We start from the raw sequence: 21,861 nt of genomic DNA, 5'->3' as shown, positions 1-21,861 counted from the left end.
AAGTAAAAAAGATCAAACAAATTGGCTATATTTCTTGGGAACATTTATGGGAAATTGGCTATACGTTTATCATTAACGTTTATCTTTTTGATAACCTTTATATAAAATAGTTTCAGGCCTATTTTGTACCTGTGGAAAGTGTCAGCATTGTATTAAATCAATCAATCACATAATAAAGTGATTTCCATTATTTTGTATTGTATAGGCCAGTGAAGTGAATTCAATAGAATGGAAATTAATTTGAATACACTTCATTGACCCCAGAGTCGGACACTCAACAAGAGTTTGTCTCCAGTCTGTCAGACTTTCCCCCCTGATGTGTCAATCAGAGCTGGAGTCCAGCCAAACACACACACACACACACACACACACACACACACACACTGCAGAGCTGCTCCAAGAGGATGTGCGTATGTATGTAGTCCTGAGAGCTTTATCTGAGTGCACTAACAACACGTTCCTGTGAATACCATGAAGCCAAAGTCTCTCTGTGTGCCTCGGCTTGGCCTCTTTGAGGACACTGGTGGCAGATACAGGCGGCAGGTCGACAGCGGCTCACCGGAGCAGAGCCTCGATCACCCGGGGGAGAAGAGGCCCAGAGATCCGCGCTTCACTTTACTGCCAGAGAGATCTCCATACCAGTCTTTAGTGGAAGATGACAGCCAACACAAACTAAAGGAGAAAAAGAAAACGAAAAAGAAAGAAAAGTATAAAAAATACAAAAAGGTAGGATGAATATTTCACTTGCGCTTTAATGCACACTACTAGCCTACTGTTCAAAAGTTTAAGGCCATTACTTTTTTGTTTGTGTTTGAAAGAATACGCATTTCACCAAGGTTGTGGTGCTGAATATATTTGTGGCAACTGATGCATTTTGTTTCAGGGATCACCGTAATTAGACCGTAAAAATTACGTCTATTCAACGTCTAATAGACGACTTTTTGCTGGCTGCATTTTTAAAAGAACAGCATTTATTTGAATTTCAAATACAATTTAATGAGTGCTTGCTTGATAAAAGTATTTCTTTTTTGCCAAAAAAAGAAGAAGACCATTTGAGTATAATATAGCTTGTGCCTCTCCCTAAACATAATCATTTTATATCACTGCTACTTTAAATAGAATACTAGTAAGTAATCTAGCAATGACAAGTCTTTATTTTCACCACTACTACTACTACTAACTTTTCATTAGTATTTATTCACTATTGTTACTATTGGGATACAGACAATCCCAAGTAGGCCTACCTGTTAGTTAAACTTTCCAATAATGACAAGTATAGCCTACTGGAAAATTTGAAAGTTTGTCATTGTATTCTTGTGGTTTAAATAACTATTCAATTCTGATTCTGAATTTTATTTGCAGTTGTTTATGTTAATTTTCTTATTATTTATGTATTATATATATTTATTTTTTAAACTTGAGGGAACTTGGATGAAATTTTTAACAATGGTTTTGTCACTGTGTTATCCTGATTTAAAATATCACAAAATGTCTACCATGAGTTACCAAATGACCAGTGCCTTCATGAGTGAGATAAGTGACATAATTCAACAGAAAAGTTGTCATATGTTATTCAGTCATTTAAAACAATTAAATATTATTTTCCATCAAGGGGATTTTGATTATGAAATCCTGCACAGATAAAATTATCACTTAAGTAAATGCTTTGAATATTATAACCACAAAAATGATTATATTTTTCAACAAGCATGACTTTTATAGTGACTTCGCTGACCCCGTGTTAGACAAGGTCAAAGATCAACGGGTCATCTTAGACTGTTTCCTTATCAGACTTGGCCAATTTAAACTGCTGAGACTGAGTAAATGGAGTATCTTTAGTAAACATGGCATTTCTCTGTAATCTACTTAAAATCTAGCCCTGTTTTTGTTTTTGTTTTTTTCAAAGCACCTTTACTAAAGTAGCTTGTAGTAGTTTAGTGCTAATGGCTAACTTTCTCAACAACATACAGTGAAATACAGGGCTCAACAATAAGTATTTTCTGTTGCTGGTCCAGTTGGGCCAGTATTTCAAGTTCACACGTGCCCTGCAATTTTCACTGGGCACAACCACAAATAGGATAGATTTACCTTTTTTTATTGCTACATTATGGACAACTCTAACATGAGACTCAAAACATTACAGAAAACCAAATGTTTAAATTTGCAAAACATAAAACATGCGAATGGTGACGAATGTAAGATTTCGTTAAAAATGAAGCAAAGGATGGAGAGACAATTTACTTGCATTATGTTTTTAACATTAGCCTACATTGCATTCACTATTTGCCCATATCTGGATGATTTGGAAAAACAACTAGGGCTAGTACATAGTCAGTCATTTGTTATTTTTGGAGGAAGGGGTCATTCAGATCACATGCAGTGATCCATTGTCATGCAGCAAATGTTTCCTCCCACAGGATAAAGCAGTGCATCCTGTTTCTGGCCTGTTGTCACACAGAGAGACCGTCACTAATGTACACTTAGACACTAAGCTACATGCTGTTTACGGTTTAAAATGATAAAGCCTAGTGTTTAATCCAGCTAAATTGTCTACTTGGATTTCCGGTATTTAAACCACTCAAAGTCTTAATTCGTATAATATTCCTGCTGGCACAAGCTAAATCTCCTGGATCTGTGAATGAAAATAGTTATTTTTCAAAGGAATTGGATTGCGTTTTAATCCAATTGTTTAAATTATTTTTGATTTGTTGCTTAGATTTACAAAAAGGCCAAAGCATTGTGAGCACTGTTTTCCTAGCAGTCAAATTATTTTGAGTTTAAATATTTTCATTAGGAATTTCACAAAATAAAACCCTTTGTCATTTTTAACATTTAAAATAGTTTTTATTCATTTTAATTTAAGTAAATTATTTATCCAAAAAATAATAATACACAAATTAAAATTAAAAGTAATCACCACAGTTCTGGAAAAATAAAAGGGAACCAGATCTTTTTATATAAATTTAGGGTATTTTTTCCTTATAGGTATTGCTTTTTGTCATGCAATAATTTTAGTATTAATTCCCTTGATTATGTAATGTATTGTTCATACAAAAAACACACACACATTTAAAATATTATTATTATAACATTTTATATGCATTATTATATCATATATAATATGAATATATTACATATCATATAATAAAGACAATATATTGGTTGACTAAGTTACAAATTCACGATGTGTGTTCTTTTCCACATTCTGTTTGTCTTCCAGAACGTGGGGAAGGCTCTTCGCTACAGTTGGAAATGTCTGATGTTGGGTCTGCAGAACTTCACTGTGGGATACTCCACCCCTCTTTCTGCTGCTGCCACAATTGTTCCAGATTTCCACCCGGGAGGAACCTGGGGTTGAGAGAATCCGTGACCAGCATTTGTACTTTATTGTCAGGACCCAAAATCTTCTCATATGGAGCAGTTTAATGCTGCACATCCAGATGCTGATTTAAAAAATGTTTTACCCTACATCTGCCCTGGACATGCAGCTCAACCTCTCATGCTGTTAATTGTTATATATATCTTCTCTTTGGATTTGTGATAAAGTGATTTTCACATTGCAATTGAGATCTACAGCTGTAAGGAAGACATATATCTTTTTATACTCGGTTGTGTATATTTTGCTATGATTGAAAGAATTTATTCAATAATTTCTGTATCAAAGTGATGAAATATTCTTGTTTATAGAACAAGTAGGCAACTAACATTTTGACTGAATCTGTAATTATTTTATGCATATGTGCTTGGATCACCTGATTATTTTATTTGCAACTCACTATAGATTTCAAATGAACAGGTGAAAGTCATTTAGACTGTTTAAAGAAACAGATAAGCTTGGTCGTGCTCTGTAAAGGGAGTTTCATGAGCTCTGCAATTAAATGTTTTGTTTGTTTTTGTCCATTTCATGGACAGACAAAAAGAGGTTTTGCTTGACATAGAGAGGAAATTGAATGTTCTTAGAGAGGGAAGTATGATGAGTAAGTGTTTTTAAACTATAATTAGGGCAAGAGCTTTAAAGACAGTGCGGATTATGAGGAACAGACAACAGGAAAAGACAATCTGGCACCGGACAGAGAAACGACTTTGCCATCACTTGTTTAATAGGGTTAGTGAGGCTGAGTGTCTTTCATGTTTGTAACACCTGCTTAAAATGAATAGCAAAAAAATAAATAAAAAAAGGTAAACAAATAAAAATCAGTGCCACAGTTTTATCGATTTATTTCACATCACAGCGAAAACACTCGCATGTAATACAGTATTTAAAAACAACAACAAAAAAACATTTTTGACTTTTACAGTTAAATTATTTTTTACAAATAACTTGCAGTCATGTGTGATGGTGCACCAGAAGCGCGTGGTCCCTCCAGTGCAGCAGGTGACGCTGTTCATCACTCAAGTCTCGTTGGTAACGTCACTCCAACCATCGAAGAAACGCGAGAAGACATCATGGCGGGATTAATGAAATCCGAAAGTGGCTTTAGAATCAAAACAGTCAGATTGAAAGTTATCTTGACTACTGTGCTATTTTCATTTCATTTTTCTCAAATCTCAGGTAAGCAATAGTTAGACAGCTTTAAGATACTATATCTTGATACATATTGTTGTAAATTATTTAGGACAATTAAGTTAAGAAAGCTATACGTGTTGTTGTTAGCGTACTAGGTAACGTTAACGTTATATATTTGTTAATGTAATTAGTTACAGCTGTGGAAACAGATGGTTTAAAAGTAACGTTATGTGATAATGTTTGTTGTCTTTTTTTTTTTTTAAATTGTCGCAACCAGATATTTAAGTTAAACCCTCACTTCACGGTAGATTTGAGGAAAACATTTTATTTTTTATAAATAAAACGTTCTTATTTTATAATTTCGTGTTTTAAAATATGTATATGTATAAAATGTGTATGTAAAATATGATTTAAACACACACATATTATTCACAAAAGTTATTACTCTGTCATTTTCATGCAGGTGCCACCCGTCCCATCATAGAAATTAAAGATGGACAAGAAATCAAAGCACACGCTGCACAACATTTTTGCTACTATAACTCCATCATACCTGGATGGAGGGAAACCTGGACTAGAATACAGGTAAAAGACTTTAAACTATGACTCTTGTCAATGTGATCAGTAATGTCTGCATCAAAGTTGAGAGCCCCTGCCTGTTATTTGATTGACAGGTGAGAGTGTGGAGCACTACAAAGTTGAAAGTGACGGTGGTTAATGATGAGCAGGACCTGCAGGAGCTTGAGCATTTCAGCATCTGGAAACTTGTGCAGTATTTTGTTCGTGAACAGACCAATGAGACCACCGTGAGCATCAGTCTCTTTAGCAACAAGACCTGTTTCAGGGTGGACCCTTCAGACTCCCATACGTTCTATACAGTACAACCTAGCCGACGTGAGTTGGAAAGGACTTGCATTAATATATTAGAAAGGCAAAAGTCCACTTGGATAGGGAAAACGTATTCCTGTTGGTTATGCAGATTATATTGCTTAAATGAAATCATGCTCTCATATAATCAGGGTTGTGTTATTGATTTGGAGATTGATATTGTTTTTCCTCCTGTAGATTTTGACATCTACCTGTTTTTGGTTTTTCTGGCTGGAGTGTTGCTGTTCTTTTTTGCAGACATTCTAAGCAGGTAACTGACATTAATATTATAAAAAATATTCTCTTTAGCCAGTTCTCCTTTTCCTGGATGGAGGCACAATTTAGGTTGTTACTTAGACATATTGTGTTTATAAGTCTCTGCTCACACCCGTTTCATCCGTCTTATAGGAGTCAAGTGTTCTACTACTCTGCTGGCATGAGCACCGGTATGATCGCGTCCCTCATCATCGTCATCTTCATCATCAGCCGTTTTTTACCCAAGGTAGGATTCCTCACATTCTCTAAGCATCAGTACTAAACATCATTCTCTCTACTGTCGAACACCTTGGTTGGCTTGGTTGGTGTGTAATCTTAATAAAGGGAAAGGGAAAAAGATAAATTCCGTCATTTACTCACCCTCAAGTTATTCCTAAATTAATTTCTTTCTTCTGCTGAACACAAAATAATTTTGTGTTTATTTTGGAGAATATGGGTAACCAAGCAGTTGATGAACCCCATTGACTTCCAAATTATGTAAGAAAGCACTGTTGAAGTCAATGGGGTCCATCAACTGTTTGGTTACTGGCATTCTTCGAAATATAATCTCTTGTGTTTAGCAAGAAAGAAATTCACACTGGTTTAGAACAACTTGAGGTTGAGGAAATGACGACAGAACTATCCGCTGTGGTCTCATTACCTTTCAACATGTTTGTTTCCTTGGCCTGTAGAAAAGCCCATTCTATGTGCTGGTGATGGGTGGCTGGTCCTTTTCTCTCTACATCATCCAGCTGGTGTTTAGAAATCTCCAAATAATTCTTAAAGATCACTGGCATCTGGCTATAGGTAAGAGAGCCCCATGAAAACTTATGATGCATATCATATAACATATGATATTTCTCTTTGAAACAATATTCAGTGAGAAATTATGGCTTTAGATAAGATTTTTATACACCAGATTTGACTGGATTGTGAAAAGTAAGCTACTGTTTATTTTTTTTATTAAATAAATAATTATATTTTTTTATGTATTATTTGATTTGATTGAAATATTACAAAACAAACTTTATTTTGCAAATACTTGATTAATATATTTTTATACTAGTCTTTAAAGTATATGGAGTGCTGACTGTTCTTTGTTTTATATATTTATTTAGGTTATGTCATTGTTGTCGGGTTCATCAGTTTTGCAGTCTGTTACCGCTATGGGCCTCTGGTGGAGGAGCGAAGTGTAAACATCCTGTCCTGGACGCTGCAGATATTCGCCCTTCTGCTGGTGTACGCTGGGATTCAGGTCCAGCAAGTGGCTCTGGCCATCATGATAGCTGCGTTCTTCTCAAAGAACCTGGAGTACCCTTTTACCAAGGCCTTCATGCTTTATCAGTGAGCATATAACTTTAATAAAAGTTGTTCAAATACATTTTGAGCAATGTAGTTATTGTCTTCTTGCTGAATGAATGCTCTGAAGGAAGCTGAAGCCTAAGAAACTCGAGCCACGGCGTCTGCTGACAGAAGAGGAGTATCAGAGACAGTCGGAGGTGGAGACTCAGAAAGCTCTGGAGGAACTTAGGAAATACTGCGGCAGTCCTGAGTTTAACACCTGGAAGACGGTCTCTAGGATCCAGTCTCCTAAGAGGTATGAGAAAATATTTTAGAAACTGTGTTAAAGCTACAGTATGTAACTTTTTGGGGCTCTAGTGGTTAAAAAGGTGCACGCATCTTGTTAAAGAACATTGGTTAGGTTGTGCTTCGTCTTTGCTCTTTTGCACGGATGGATGTGGTTCAAGCCTTCGAGGTTAAAAAAAATTAGTTTTAACAACTGGTGATTCTCCTAAGTTTTGCTGTTTGTTGTTGTGTTGTGTGTTTCTACTTTTCTCAGTGTACGGATATGATTTGCTGCTTATAGGCAATTTCCTGCAAAATCCGTCCCAATAACTCTTATTATAATTTGAAAAAAAATTAAATCATTATTATAGTAACTGTTTGGGTAAAGTGGTTTGAAAGATGGATATTTTGCACTCACTCAATAATAGCAAGTTACATAGTGTATGTTATAGTAAGATTGGAGGAAAAATTACATTTGAATGTTTTGCGTTTTCTCACAAATATTTGCATTCATCCAAGGAACTTTGTTCGCTCATAAAAACACTGAAATATAGTTCATCCTCTCAACTCATATTATTTCCATCTGAAAAGTTTTGTGAGCGAATGCAAAGTTTCTAGGGAGAACACAAAAGTTTTCTAGCAAATGTGAATTTTCCCTCCCATCTTACATTTTTTCCCCATCGCTTTCAGGGCTCCAAAATCCTATTACATATACATAGTAATTACTACTTTACTCCTCCTCCCCAGCACCACCTGTAAAAATCTGCTATGGGGTTCTACCATTTTCATAGCAGATTTCGTCCGCCAAAATCAAGCTTATGTATTTTCTATGCCCCATGCCAATAAATTCTGGTTAAAATAATTCACTCTGAGTATTTAACACAAAGGTTTGAAACCGCAATGGTTAATGACTTCAGAAAATTGAAGAATCATGCTTAAGACCAAAAATGTTTATATAAAGAAAGAAAAAGGTCCATTTTAATGTCATGTTGTCTAAACAAAAACACACTTGGACTCAGGTTTGCCGACTTCATTGAAGGCTCTCCACATCTGCTGTCCAATGAGGTGTCAGTTCACACACAGGAGTACGGGCTGGGTGGATCCTTCTTCGAAGATGAGCTGTTCTCCACTGATGAAGAAGAACAGGAGGAGGAGGAGGGGTGGGAAACAGACGACGGTGTGAAGCTAGAGGCGCTATCTCCACGACTGAACAACACGCGGGTGAAATGACCGATGAATAATGTTGGAAAGTATTTAAATGTTTTAATCTGATCTGAGATCTGCTTAAGTGTAGCATTTACTGTTCTCCTGTAGGTATCTGTTGGAGGTTGTCACTCGTGACTGCAAACACATGACTTCAGTTTCTGATGCACTCGTAAAGGATGATTAATGGTGAAAATGCCTTGGATGTTGTTTTCGAGGCTCGTGAGAAAGGCCAATAGATTTTCTTAACTGTTTATTTGTCTTAAATCTTTGAGTTTAATTTCTGCAGAGATGTCCCGTGTGAGGAGGGAACTGTGAACACTGTGTTATGACATGGACTGTATTTTATGATTTGTTTTGTTTTTAAGTTTATACCAAGGCCCAGGCACATGTGTATATCAATAAAAAAGCAATACTAAAACAGCTGAACAGAAGAGGCACAAATGTTATATGGATATTTGTGGACATTGATTGGAGCTGTAAGTCTGTTCAAGGTCAAAGGATTATTTTTTTTATGAAAAATAAAAACATAATAATACATGGTCTTATTGCTTTATTTTGTAAACTAATAAATAGTCAAATCTCACTGATATCAAAATTGTTGGTAGCGCTTTATTTTAAGATGATGTAGTTGCACGTTATAACATGTACTTACTATAGTAATAACAGTAAATTATGCATAATTACAAGTAACAACCCCAATAACTCTATACTAAGTGCATTTAGTTAATTCATTTTACTTACTGGTACTAGAGTAGTACAATGTAAATATGACGCCTTAAAATAAAGTGTAGCCAAATTGTTAAATACATCTTTGTGACCACTTGGTGTCAGCATAAAACCAATAGAGCAGTGGTTCAAATCACTGGTCACATTTGTATCTGCACATTTTGATTCTCCCTAATCAAACACACCTGATTCAACTCATCAGACTTCAAGACCTGTAGAGAGACATCCAAAATGTGTACAGTTGGAGGTAATCCAGGACCAGGGTTGGGAACCACTGGTTTTACATGGCAACAGAGAGCTGTTCATCAGGTGTATTGGGCTGCTTGCACAGGTGCTGGTATCTCCATACACTTTTTAGAGCAAGGAAATCTAGCAGATGTAAAACTGATTTTTTTTAGCTAATGGATGTCACTGCTGTCCTGTAACAGAGCTCTAAGCGCTACATGTAAGGACAAGAAACTTTTAACATCACTTTTCGATTGCTTGTCACTGCCTTTTTCCAATAATTTAACATGGTTAAAATTGAGCACCATGGAATTATTTTGTGCTTTTTAAACCAAAGAATCTAATATATTTTGGAAAATATATCAACTTATGGTCGCAACAAAAAAAGAGAAATCCAAAATGAAATCGACAGGGTTCTAGAGTTTTCACATGATATACTAAACAGAAAGAGGCCATTTGAAAAAAAAAAAAAATCCAATATGACCGCAGACGACATCCCATTCCAGGCTATCAGGAGATTATGTCACTTCTCCATGGCCCCCACCACACCCCCGTAAGCATGTAGCAGGAACACATATCTCCACAACCTAATTTGGACCTGGTGTGCCACTTCTCTCCTGCCACCTACAAGACAACAGCACAAAGGCAACCAAGAGAAAAACAAGAAGAAAAAAAACCACACTGAAACAATCAGCAGCAAGTGCTCTTGAACCTCACTGTGTTGTCAAGCCCAGAGAGGCATGGTGATGGGTGAAAAGTATTTGCATGGTCACCCTTTATATTGGGCTACTTGCATTTAAAAAATAGTTTGGTACAGCATACTTATTGTGTTGATGTTGTATTGTAAAACACTGCTGCTGCTATTGAGTTGGGATATGACTAAGGTTAGGGACAGGTTTTGTAGTATATGGTTAGGTTTAAGAGTGGGTTAAGGCAGGGGTTTTCAAACATGGTCCGGGGGTCACAAGGGAGTGACGGGGTCTGTGGAAAATCTATATATAGAGAAAAAAAGATTAAGAAATAATAATTAAATCAATCAATTAGTCAATTCTAGGGGTTATAAAAAAATTATAAATAAGTAAATCAATAAATTAGATTAAATAAAATATGATTTAAATATTTAGCTATATTAACAATTTTTTTACATTAGTTATTAATCTCTTAAATAGATTGAATAAAATCAAATAAATAATACATTTAACAGTATAAGAAAATATATAATAAAGTTACATTTTTAGAAATGTATTTATTTATAATATTAATTGTTCAGTGTATAAATTGGGTGTTTATAAATGATAAATGCCTTTTAAATTTTAGGAAGGGAGTCCCTCACACCAGGATAATCATATTTAGTGTCTCCTGGCATCTACGATTGAAAACGTACATTATGTAATATAAATACTTAATATAAAGTGGGACCAGATGTTTTAATGCTTTTGCAAATAAATGTTTTGAACGAAATATAATTTTCCTCCCATCTCATTGCTTTTTTTTATCGCCATGTCACTTTAAGGGCTTCATAAACAAAAAAACCTCTTAAAAAAATAATGTCCAGAAAAATAATTTTCCCTTTTATTTCAGCGAACTCATTTTCACTTTTCTTCTGTCTTGTTTTTATTATTGCTGCTGACTCACTTCTACATTACTCACTCCTCCAGTAAATTAACTGATAAAAACATTTAAATAAAATAAAAGTCACTCCACAGCACCAGTCAGCAGTCTGCTGTTTTACCACTGTTTTACGGCTGATCACCTCTGGGTCTTCTTTATACAAATGCTGTGGTTTGGCTGACCTTCATCGATCAGTGCAGGCCTTTCTTATAACAGGCTCTAGAACAGGAACACGAAGAAAGCAGAATTGCGGGAAACAGCAGAAGCATTGTCTCCTCTGTCACACACAGCACGCACCTCACAGGAACCCCACCTCAGCTTTCGGTTTTGAATCCCACCGACTTAGAAAAGGCAAAATCTAAAGCTGCGGGCAAGAGATAGTGACTGCAAACACATGACTTCAGTGCCACAAGAGCCCTTCCTTGTTCTTCCTCTGCAGGTCATGCAAATGCTGTTTGCATTCCAGCGGTGACATCATCAGCGGTGCCGGTGGTCCCCGTGTCGCGTGTCACCAGCACAGGATTCCTCAGTATTCTAGAAGAGCACTGAGCCAGAAGACGATTTGCATGTGCTTTCGTGGTAAACAGACACAACGTGTTACATACGCTAGGCAAATCGGTGGTACAGGTGGGCCGAGGACACTATTCCCCTCCTACTACCTTTTCCATGAAATACAGTATCTTAGCGTTTGGGAGACACCTGAGCCTGTAGGTGGGGATTCCCGCATAACTATCGGCTCATCGCAAATCGCTGGGCTTGCCCCGTTCGCGTGTAGGTGTGTGACATGTAAAACTCACGGATTTCCCCCGCTACGCCTTCACAATTTATCAAAATGCACTCCTCGGACCGACACAGACCCACAGTGTTGAACTTGTTGAGCTTCCTCGTGTCTGATGCGCGCACCTTTTCCCTGTTCACCTGTGTGGTTTGTTGTTATCCAACAGGTCAGAAGAGAGGATTCCCACGTTAATCTGCATGTGGTTAGATTGAACCTGTCCTATAGTATTATGATTGCTTCAGAAGATTTGCATGCTTCCGCGCAAAAATGATGCAACTTCACTTCACGCCATTCTGTCTGAGCATCAGACTTAAATGTTGGGCTCATTACGTGCTTATCATGATTGAATACACAGCGGTGGCTACGCAGTGAGGGCCATATAGGCTACTGCCACCAATGCAACTGTAAATGTTATTTCCTTGAGTATACATCGACGTATGTTGCTGGTTGACCTGCATATCAAACGTCATCAGTCCCCTGAGACTTTGTATATAAGTCCATAAATGACTATGACTGATAAGTTATCTTGTGCAAGTCATTTTAATTATACCAGTGTAACAAAATGACAGCAGTACTCAAGCTACATGTAATCCCTAAATTTGTGTGAAACCTATTGATCACGTTCTCCATCATGACTTGAAAATTACCCAAAATGCATAGTGCAGCATCTGACCATCTGTACACATTTTGGAAAATGTAAAAAATTTAATATTTCTTATTCTATTTATTTTATTTTTTATATCTAAAACTTTCAGATAATTTCCTGCTTTAAATTAGAATTTAAATCCTTTATTTTCAATGTGGTCTAAGACTTTTGTTTCCCAATCTGCATACTCTCACTTTTGTATTGTGAACAAACATGATCCATGCCGACACGTACATGTTAAATATAATAATAATAATGTGTGTTTACCTTGGCATTTACTTCAAATTGGAATGTTTCATGAAATTATGAAACAAATAAATACAGAAAATCTAATATAACCAGTGCTCAGCAAAAAATAAATTAACTAAGCAATGAACTTTAAGTAAAACACTTCAAGAGAAACCAGATTTTGCACAATCACACATTATCACAGATCTTTGTTTTGCATTTTTGGAGAAAATGAAATGATAAATGCAACAACACAGTTCAGATTAAACTCAAAACAGATGTGTTTTCCTATTAATTCTAACATATCTTAATAACTGCAGTTGCCCATGTTATATAGAACACTGACAAAAAAAAAATCTGAATATTATAATTCAGCACTATCATGTTTTGACTCCACAGTGGCAGAGCTTGTTGTTGGATTATGCAAAGGGAACCTTAACACAATTAATATCAGCGGATGATAATTGGCACATTGTCTGTTGCAATGTACTCAAAACTTGATAAATCTAGAAAGTATTATGATGAAAAGAAATTACAGACATAAGATTGGACAAATTAAAAAAACACACCACAGATTGAGTAAACCTGAGCATGGAAGGCCTTTAAAAAAAAAAAAAGTACTTGAGTCCAGTGCAGTTTTGGTTCCTTAAGTCCCTGCGGCTTTGGACCAAGGAAGCATCATATGGAGAATAAAGGAACTTCAGTCATCTCATTTCCATGATGCTACGTCCCCTCCATGAGTGGGCTGCAGTGTCATATCAGTATTTATTTATACCAAATAGACGAACTCCATGAAACTGAGGCAACTTTGGAAGGAGGACGCTTAGTAGCGAGCTTGTGTTGAGTAGGAAGTGGGTGGTATCATATTTAGTGTAGAAGCTGGCCAAGATGTACCTATGAAAACATAACAACAATTATTGTAAATATGATCATTACATTTAATGATTATACTGTTAAAAGTAAATATTTAATTGAGAATGTAATAACATCATAAAAACGGTATTTCTTAATACATATTAAAAATAATGTTTATGTTGTATGTATGTTTCATAAATATATATATATATATATATATATATATATATATATATATATATATATATATATATATATATATATATATATATATATATAGGGACTGAAAACATGCGTACGCCAGTTCCTGCGCAAAAGGTGGGATTTATAAAGAAAAACTTGACTCGAAAATATGCGCACCTCCACGACCCATGCGTACGCACATTTTGAAGACAAAGCAGTTTGGCGACACTGATGGTGAGTTGAGGAACTGACTGAGAATAAAGGGAATTAACCCTTTGAAAAATGGCAAAATTAAGTTTGACCTATTTCAATATTTACAATATTTACAAGTTGCTCATAGGTCCCGGTTACAACAAAAAATACAAACTAGAAAAAAAAGTTTGTTGAGACAAACTTTAAGTTGGCTTGAGAAAGCCGGACCAGAGAGTTTGAAGAAGTTTAAAGTAGTTTGATGTTTAAAGTAGGTTAACGTTTGATAGATAGATAGATAGATAGATAGATAGATAGATAGATAGATAGATAGATAGATAGATAGATAGATAGATAGATAGATAGATAGATAGATAGATAGATAGATAGATAGATAGATAGATAGATAGATTGATTTAGAATGGTAGTTTAATTGAGTCTCTAGGGCTTCAGGGAGTTTAGTTTTGAGTTTTTGGCTTGTACACTAATGGCCCACCGTAGTCTTGGCTCAATTTGAGCACTCTGCAATGTCAGTCTATGGGATTTTTATGATTTTTAATATACATTTTTAAGAAAACTGAAAGTCAAATCAGTTTGAAAAGATATAGCACACCAAGTCAGAACAGTCTGAAGGTCTGACCCGAGTTTGGAGTATGTAGAGTTAAAGCTCTAGGTTGAACAGTTGAACAATTTTGGGTCAGAAGAATAAGAAAAAGAATAATAATAATAAGTTTACATAGGATTTCAGTAAGTTGGCTTTCTCAAGCCAACTTAATAACATTAAATCACCATTATGGGTCCTAAAGATACATACATGCATGTTTAGTTTAAAGACAAAAGGAACTATATGCTGAAAGTACGTAAATTTAATTTCTTTCACTTCCATTCTTAAATGGATGTAGGCATATCACTCATTATGTGATTAATGTGATAAGGTGTAAATGATTAAATCTGATCGCTGAAAACACAAATTTCCTTGCTCCTTTAATATATGCATGGCTAATGAGGTAATTTGCATTGTCTATATATGGTTGAATGTGGGCGGAGAAAGGGCGGTAAATGATTTTTTTTTGCGTGCGCAAATTATCAGGTAGGCTGTGATTTATAAAGTGAGAATTGCGCGGTTTTATAAATCTGATTTTTTTTTGCGTACGCCATTTTTGCCTTTTGTGCGTACGTACACTTTTAGTTAGGTTCCTACGCACAGTTTTATAAATGAGGCCCCAGATGTTAAGCCTCTGTGATGGCAATTTTATGATATTCATTGATCTTTAGTAAAATATAGATGATTCAAAGAATGTCACATATGTGTCTCTCACTTGTAGTGTGAGAAGATTCAGTTTATGAAATGTATGTATGTTTATACACCTGAAGTGAAGGAGCGAGACACTGGGAACGGCTGGGCAGAGGTCATCTAGTTTGGGCGGGGACTTAAGGGTCAACTAGTGATAAATTGAAGCTAGCAGTAATGGGTCCTTGGTCTGTGGAAAACTACTAGGAAGAGCAACTGAAGACCTTGAAATGGGTATAAAATGTGCGCAGCCCTCCCCTTCGGTGTCTCACTCACTTCACAGAGTAACTTCTGTGTGGTGACGGGGAACTTCTTGCAAGAATAAATCATTTTATAAAATCTCATTTGATTCAGAGTGTCTCTTACGCAGTGATGATGTTTAAAAATAAATTTTTGCCACAACACCTCTTTTGGTCTTCTCCACACTGTAACTCACGGATGTGGGAAAGACAGTGAAGGTGGACCCATCAGAGAGCAATACATGTTTCACATATTCCACAGCCCAAGATTTACACTGTTGGCGCCAATGAAACCTACATTTGGCATTGGCACGAGCAACCAAAGGTTTGCCTATTGCAGCCAATGAATATTAACTCAGTGGAGTTCCCGACAAACAGTTTTGGTGGAAACAGGTGAGTCGAGGTACAACTTTAATTCTGCAGTGAGTTCGGCAGATGGGGTTTTATGTTTTTTGGATACGGGTTAGTACCCGGACATCCCTTTCAGACAGCTTCCTATTGCTTCGACAGTTACTCCTGATGGATCTGGTTTGTCCTTTGTGGCGGTTTCTCGATACACTACAAAGACTTGCTGTCCTGGTCATTGATGTCTCCTATTATGTTGTGAGGATTGCAGTGGTTTATGTACAGCTGTGCGATTGCTCTGCTAATTCAACCTTCACACTCTGCTCTACCAGGCTGCACATACAGTATATAGGTGTGAAACCTCCAACACTATATTGGCCAGTGTTTTAGTTTAATTGTCCAACTCCTGTATATACACTGCCTGGAGTCGCAAAACAGTAGAACTCATGGCTGTTTTTCATGGTGAAAGTAAGAGTATTTCCACATGCACAGAGTGATGGGCGCATCAGGGTAAGAAGAGAGGCAATCCAACTCTCCCATCATCAATACAAATATTGGCGAGAAATTAATGCAACTCTGGACAGAATTAAATGCTGTGATGTTGCATAAGCTTATTGAAACGATGCAATGGGGAATGCGTCCCGTAATCAAAGCAAAAAGTGGCCTAATTAAATATTAGAGTCTGTGACCTTTTTTTGGCCAGGCAGTGCATGTGTGTGTATACAGCACCGGTCAAAAGTTTGGAAACATAAAAAATAGTAATGTTTTTTTAATAAGAAGTCTCTTATGCTCATCAAGCCTGCATTTATTTGATCAAAAATACAGAAAAAAAATGAATATTGTGAAATATTATTACGATTTAAAACTAATGCTTTTCTATTTTAATATACTTTAAATTATAATTTATTGCTTTGGTGCAAAGCTGAATTTATCATCCATATCTACAGTCTTTAGTGTCATAATATTGTATACGCACACACACACACGCAGATAGATAGATAGATAGATAGATAGATAGATAGATAGATAGATAGATAGATAGATAGATAGATAGATAGATAGGCTGGCAGGAGCCACCACTGGCATGTTACGTGACCTGTCAGTGGCTGGCTGGCAGCTGCCAGTCGTGATCACGGCCATTTGACTGGTTTAATTGGGATAACCGTACCCAACACATCAATCATACAAAAGAATAGATGCATGAGATTATATTTATAATAAGAAAACGATTTATTTCCTTAAAGCGAGAGTGTCAGGGCAACGCATTATACTCGCAGTTCAGCCGAGGGCCGACTGGATTGAACGTCGAGTCATTTGTCACGGCCATTTGACTGGTTTAAATTCTCTAAAACGCCAATGATGCAAACGAACATAATCATATAAACAGATGCATAATAAATGAGCTAGAGAGGGAGGAACATAAAACACAAAAACTGCCAAAAATCAATGGTTTCTGAAACTTGCCAAAGGCAGACAACTAGCCAGCCACTGACAGGTCACGTGACATGCCAGTGGCTGCTCCTGCCAGCCAGCTGAAGATTGAACCCCTACTGGAATTATGAATATCACTCACAGTACAATGGGTGAGATGGTAAGGAACTTCCTTGATGCTGTGAACTGGATGCCGTAGTCCATCTGTTCCCAGTGAGTAAGCAAACGTGCTTTCCCTTGGTCTGGCGTCTCAAACGGTGTGCCTTTGACGGTGTGCAAAAACAGATACATCACCTAAATGGGAGAGAATTGCGTTAACAACGAACCACTAAACTTAGAATACAACTTCTACATATTTTCCATGACGTGGCTTAATTAATTCTACTGATTAACTGATTTTTAAATGCTCACCTAAGCTGCATTTATTTGATCAAAAATACAGTAATTCTGTATTCTGAAATTCTGAAGGATAATGTGATACTGAAGACCATAGGAATAAATTAAATAATATTTAACTTTATTTTTTTATTTTTTTATCAAGCAAATGCAGCCTTGGTGAGCATAAGAGGCTTTATTTATTTTTTGAAAGAAAAAGAAATCTTGATTATTCCAAACAGACCAGGTTGTGTATGACATTGGTGAGCGTCCACACCACAGGCACACTGAGGAAAGGGATGCTGAGTAAGACTACATGCAGGGCAGTGGTGAGCAGCAGGTAGGCCAGCCAGATCCCCCTGCTGTTCATCACCCGTGTGTTTGGGTTCACCTCGCTGTGAGCAACGCCCACATTCATCCTGCAAAAAAAACAACAGCCGTGATGCTTCACGTAAACACCCAAAGCCATTATAAAAACAAATAAGGATGCCCTTTAACAGGGCACATACTCTTTACAATGAATTACATGCGTTATCACGGTTAAACTACAATAACTTCCCCGACGATAACCTGTTTTGCGGTTTATTTAGGTGTGTACACCACGGACCGAGACTAGTGAGTACCAGCCGGTTCTTAATGCGTAGTATGTACAACATCCATGATGATTTAACATCTGAACACTGTTAGCTATCCAGCTAATGGATTCAATAGTTGTACAATCGCTGCTGCTGATAAAAGCTGAAGAAAACCCGTCATGAAAATTGGTCAGGTTTGAAGTAAAAATTAAGCAAGCAATGAACACAGCACAAAATACAAGTTAAAGTACATTAAAGTTTTGTAAATAAAGAGCTAATGTTGTCATATGAGAGCCACCCACCTTGCGAAGTAACCAGGAAATAGAGCGTCTGCGGCTTGGTTTCAAAACCTAGCGAGCTGCCTACGTAGACAGCATCATACGCGCGTGTAGGGCAGTGCGTGTGTGCGATGACTAGCTAAGCAGCGCACTAGGGTTTGAAACACAGCCTCTCTCCGCCCTCTGACCTACTGCCTCATTAACACAATGGGTATTTTATTTTATTTACTTATTTATTTAAGTATTTCTTAAACTTCTGTTACCAGTGTTTCTTTTTTTGTTTTATTGAGTTTATTGGATTTGTCTCAGCCAGCTTGTTGGGAATGTGTAATTATTTATTTTATGTTCAGTTATTCTAATTATTCTATAAATGAATTGAGAAACAATTGTAATAATCTAATTAAAAATCTAAATTGTAGTTTATAGCCTATTGCTTTATTTGTATATTATATTTATATTCAAAATGCATAGCTTGTAGTAAAGCGTGTATGTTTTATTAAGTTTCAACAAATACTGCTATTGTTGTTGTAGGTACATTTAAGAAATGAAACTTTAAAAAAAAATCATATACATAGCCTGTATTAAAAATACTTCATGAGAAGATATCTAGAGTTTTAGGTTCTCTGGTATTGACAATAGTCCTACTTCCTCTTCACATATACCGTGACCGCAGGAAAATTTCGCTCGTTTGCCATAATAATAAGGGTGATCGTATTGTTAAATAATTTAGAAGTGTAGTGTCAGAAAATGTCTGATGATGATGCTTGCACTCTATTATTTTTGTAATTATTATTTTGATGTAGACCATTATTTATTTATTTTTCTTGCCTCTTGTGTCTTTCCTGTCAAAAAAACAACAAACTGTATTATCTGGATAAAGCCAATCACGTGATCTCTGTCTTTCCTTGTCTTGTGTGTTTGTTGGTAAACCAAGTTCCCTTTAACGATGACATCATCCTTAGTGTGACAATACACGTTCCTGAGAGAGCTGAGTGGTGACAGCATCTGAGTTTGGGACATATTTTGCAGGAAGCTTCATGCCACCATAAAGAGTAGCATGAATGTTTATGGAAATCACATCTTCCCTCTCCTTTTACAGAGAGCTGTTGACTTCAGACTGGGAAATTTGACAGCATTAATGCTGTCATTTCCTTGTTGATTAGAGTTCTAGTACTAGTAAAAGTAATTAGCTTACATGTTAGTTCTTCAATGAATTTATTTGTTCCCTTAAAGAACAATACGCAACAATGAAGACAACGTATGAATACAGAGTTCTGAAATACTTGTTCATATATTTATTAGTTATAAATTACACACCTTCTTGGAAGTTACATAAAATCACCGTATAAATACAGAAATAAATAAGAACACAATAAATAGTTCTATAAATATATCAAATCATGTCTCACATGAATTCTTAACGTTAATGCAACTTTGAGTTGTTTTTAAATCTGTGTTATTATAACACAGGAGAACCTTTGTAGAAGCAGCAAAAGCTGTTTTGAACATTTTGACCAACATGATCACTACTAACATGTAGGCTATACCTCTCTTTCTTTCCTCTCAATCTAACACTGTTTCATCTCAACCATAGGAGCTACTGGGGATGCCAGAAAAGAGAAGACGCGTGCAGATATGATGGAGAAGGAGTAGAGCCTTTCCACACTGTCCAGGCACAGAGCGTTGTCATACCAGTCTACTGCAGTCAAAGGAGCATCAACCACTGGTTCCTGGTCATCAAACAAGACAATAATGAAATTAAAAGGGTTTCCTAGAGCAGTTTATAAAGTAACACATTTACATACGAAACTTTCCAGGAGGATAACAGAGAAGGATGTGGGAATAACTTTTTGCCTCTTGTTCTATGAAACGTGGCAGGTGTGCGTTACATCAGAAGGAAGTACATGGAACACTAACAAAGATTTTGAATAAAAACACGCATACCTCAAGCACCCGCAGGATGTCTCCGGTGACATCGGCGATTTTGTTGGCCTGCTCTCTCCATTCACCGCAAGCTGAACTCTTAAACACACCGTCCTTGTGAAAAATTCTGGTGTAGTTTTTCAGAGCCAGAATAATTCGTGATTGACAAGTCTGACAAGCAAAAGACAGACAGGGCCAAATTACAACATTTGACAGCACTTTTGTATAAGCACACTCTCAGAACAAATTATACAAAAGCGGTACCCTTTAAAAGGGTTCTATGTACCATTTAGGTATGTACACATTTGGTATCAATATGTACCTTTAATGCTTTTTTTTTAGGTATGTGTGCCTTTTGAAAGAGTGCTGAGCCAGTGACAGCGTTTGTAACTTTTTTTCTGAGAGTGCAGTGCAGTATATTAAACGTATGATCTACAACATGTGGAATCATTAATAGACCAATAAGAATGCATCTAAATTATTCTGTTACCTCTTTTTTGTTTTGAAGGCTCCAGGGATCACATGTGTCAATTGGTCCTATAGACACTGGAGCGTCATCAATGATAATTGCAATTTTAGGAGACCCAACCTGCACAGAGCATACAATTGCTTTATTATAATCAACAACCTAGAAGGGTGTCTGAAACAATACATAATTAATTTAGAAATTAAGATAAATTGATAACATATTTATCATTAAAGTAGGGATTCGTACCTTGTTGTATAAATCTCTCGCCATCTCATTGAGTTTGATAGACAGCACTTTACACTTCGTGAATGTCATCTCACCGGCTGCGTGCGCCGGAGCTCCATTGGAGCGTGAAAACGCCAAAAACGCAACGCAAAGTACCAACAATAATTTTGAATTCATAGTAACAAAATGTCTTATGCAGTCCTGTTAGAGTTTATCCTTTCTTCTGGAGTGGTTGGAAGGTAGACCTATTGTAGTACTGGCACTGACACGCTTAAATAGGCTACCTCTTTTTATGATGCGACTGGTGAGTCACCAGGATTTTCCCCGCGATCTGACAGGTAGACAGACTTAATTAAGTGCCTTTCAGGTTTCGCTTTCATTAAAAATATTGTTCCTCAAACACCAGTCTCCAAGATGCTTAACATAGTGCTCGAGAAAACGTATTATTATTATTACAATTTTATAAGTTATTAAAATAATAACTTAATAGCCTGATATCGTTATTATGGAAGGCCAAAAAAAGTAATGGTGAATCGTAATTATTATATAGTAGCCTAAGTCATAATAATGAGATTAAATTGTTTTTAATTTTGACATAGCCTAGGCCTATCGAGTCATAATTATGACATTCTTAGTTATAATTCTGAGATTAAAAAGTAGGCTATGACATAAAAATTAAGGCTATGGCATACGAAGTCATAATTATTACATAGCCTACTAAATTTCAATTGTGAGATAAAAATAAAATAAAATGATATACCAAGTTAAATTACGACATTCTATGACGTTGAATGTCATAATTTCGACTTTTTATGTCATATACGATTTACCAAAGCATGATTGTGATGGAAAAAAATATTAAATGGGA

General features: G+C 36.3%; 3 protein-coding genes across 4 annotated transcripts; 2 read left to right on the top strand and 1 right to left on the bottom strand.

Annotated features, from left to right (window-relative positions):
- The first annotated feature begins 262 nt into the window (after positions 1-262).
- Positions 263-3,863, top strand: LOC306986222 (uncharacterized protein). Its single transcript, XM_079589220.1, has 2 exons — positions 263-726; positions 3,221-3,863. The coding sequence occupies exons 1-2, from the start codon at positions 472-474 to the stop codon at positions 3,356-3,358; spliced, it is 393 nt and encodes a 130-aa protein (XP_079445346.1). The 5' UTR covers positions 263-471; the 3' UTR covers positions 3,359-3,863.
- nemp1 (nuclear envelope integral membrane protein 1) lies at positions 3,845-8,989 on the top strand. Of its 2 annotated transcripts, XM_079589218.1 has the most exons (11): positions 3,845-4,105; positions 4,328-4,552; positions 4,971-5,092; positions 5,182-5,401; positions 5,573-5,645; positions 5,783-5,876; positions 6,322-6,436; positions 6,748-6,973; positions 7,059-7,226; positions 8,215-8,416; positions 8,510-8,989. In XM_079589218.1, exons 2-11 carry the CDS (start codon positions 4,330-4,332, stop codon positions 8,534-8,536), a joined length of 1,470 nt encoding a protein of 489 aa, XP_079445344.1. In that variant the 5' UTR covers positions 3,845-4,105; positions 4,328-4,329; the 3' UTR covers positions 8,537-8,989. The 2 variants fall into 2 exon arrangements, with proteins under 2 accessions (XP_079445344.1, XP_079445345.1); XM_079589219.1 differs by lacking the exon at positions 3,845-4,105 and having other exon boundaries at positions 4,432-4,552; positions 8,215-8,556.
- Positions 8,990-12,264: 3,275 nt separating this feature from the next.
- On the bottom strand, positions 12,265-18,589 carry ormdl2 (ORMDL sphingolipid biosynthesis regulator 2). The gene is made up of 4 exons (XM_079587705.1): positions 18,401-18,589; positions 17,768-17,942; positions 17,291-17,442; positions 12,265-13,509 (listed from the first exon to the last, which is right to left on the bottom strand). The coding sequence occupies exons 2-4, from the start codon at positions 17,939-17,941 to the stop codon at positions 13,374-13,376; spliced, it is 462 nt and encodes a 153-aa protein (XP_079443831.1). The 5' UTR covers position 17,942; positions 18,401-18,589; the 3' UTR covers positions 12,265-13,373.
- Between the last annotated feature and the right edge of the window lie 3,272 nt (positions 18,590-21,861).

Source organism: Phoxinus phoxinus (assembly GCF_949152265.1).
Source record: "Phoxinus phoxinus genome assembly, chromosome: 18".
Taxonomy (NCBI): Eukaryota; Metazoa; Chordata; class Actinopteri; order Cypriniformes; family Leuciscidae; genus Phoxinus; species Phoxinus phoxinus.
This window is presented reverse-complemented; position numbering and strand designations above follow the sequence as displayed.

What these genes read in the sequence shown, in the direction of transcription:
- nemp1 (XM_079589218.1), top strand. Translation starts at nt 4,330, where the DNA reads ATGTGTGATGGTGCACCAGAAGCGCGTGGTCCCTCCAGTGCAGCAGGT. An exon ending in AAGGCCTTCATGCTTTATCA is followed by an intron (nt 6,974 to 7,058) that starts GTGAGCATATAA and finishes AATGCTCTGAAG; the next exon opens with GAAGCTGAAGCCTAAGAAAC. An exon ending in CACGACTGAACAACACGCGG is followed by an intron (nt 8,417 to 8,509) that starts GTGAAATGACCG and finishes GTTCTCCTGTAG; the next exon opens with GTATCTGTTGGAGGTTGTCA.
- LOC306986222 (XM_079589220.1), top strand. Translation starts at nt 472, where the DNA reads ATGAAGCCAAAGTCTCTCTGTGTGCCTCGGCTTGGCCTCTTTGAGGAC. An exon ending in AGTATAAAAAATACAAAAAG is followed by an intron (nt 727 to 3,220) that starts GTAGGATGAATA and finishes TTTGTCTTCCAG; the next exon opens with AACGTGGGGAAGGCTCTTCG.
- ormdl2 (XM_079587705.1), bottom strand. Translation starts at nt 17,941, where the DNA reads ATGAATGTGGGCGTTGCTCACAGCGAGGTGAACCCAAACACACGGGTG. An exon ending in CCAATGTCATACACAACCTG is followed by an intron (nt 17,443 to 17,767) that starts GTCTGTTTGGAA and finishes TCTCCCATTTAG; the next exon opens with GTGATGTATCTGTTTTTGCA. An exon ending in ACCATCTCACCCATTGTACT is followed by an intron (nt 13,510 to 17,290) that starts GTGAGTGATATT and finishes ATGTTTTCATAG; the next exon opens with GTACATCTTGGCCAGCTTCT.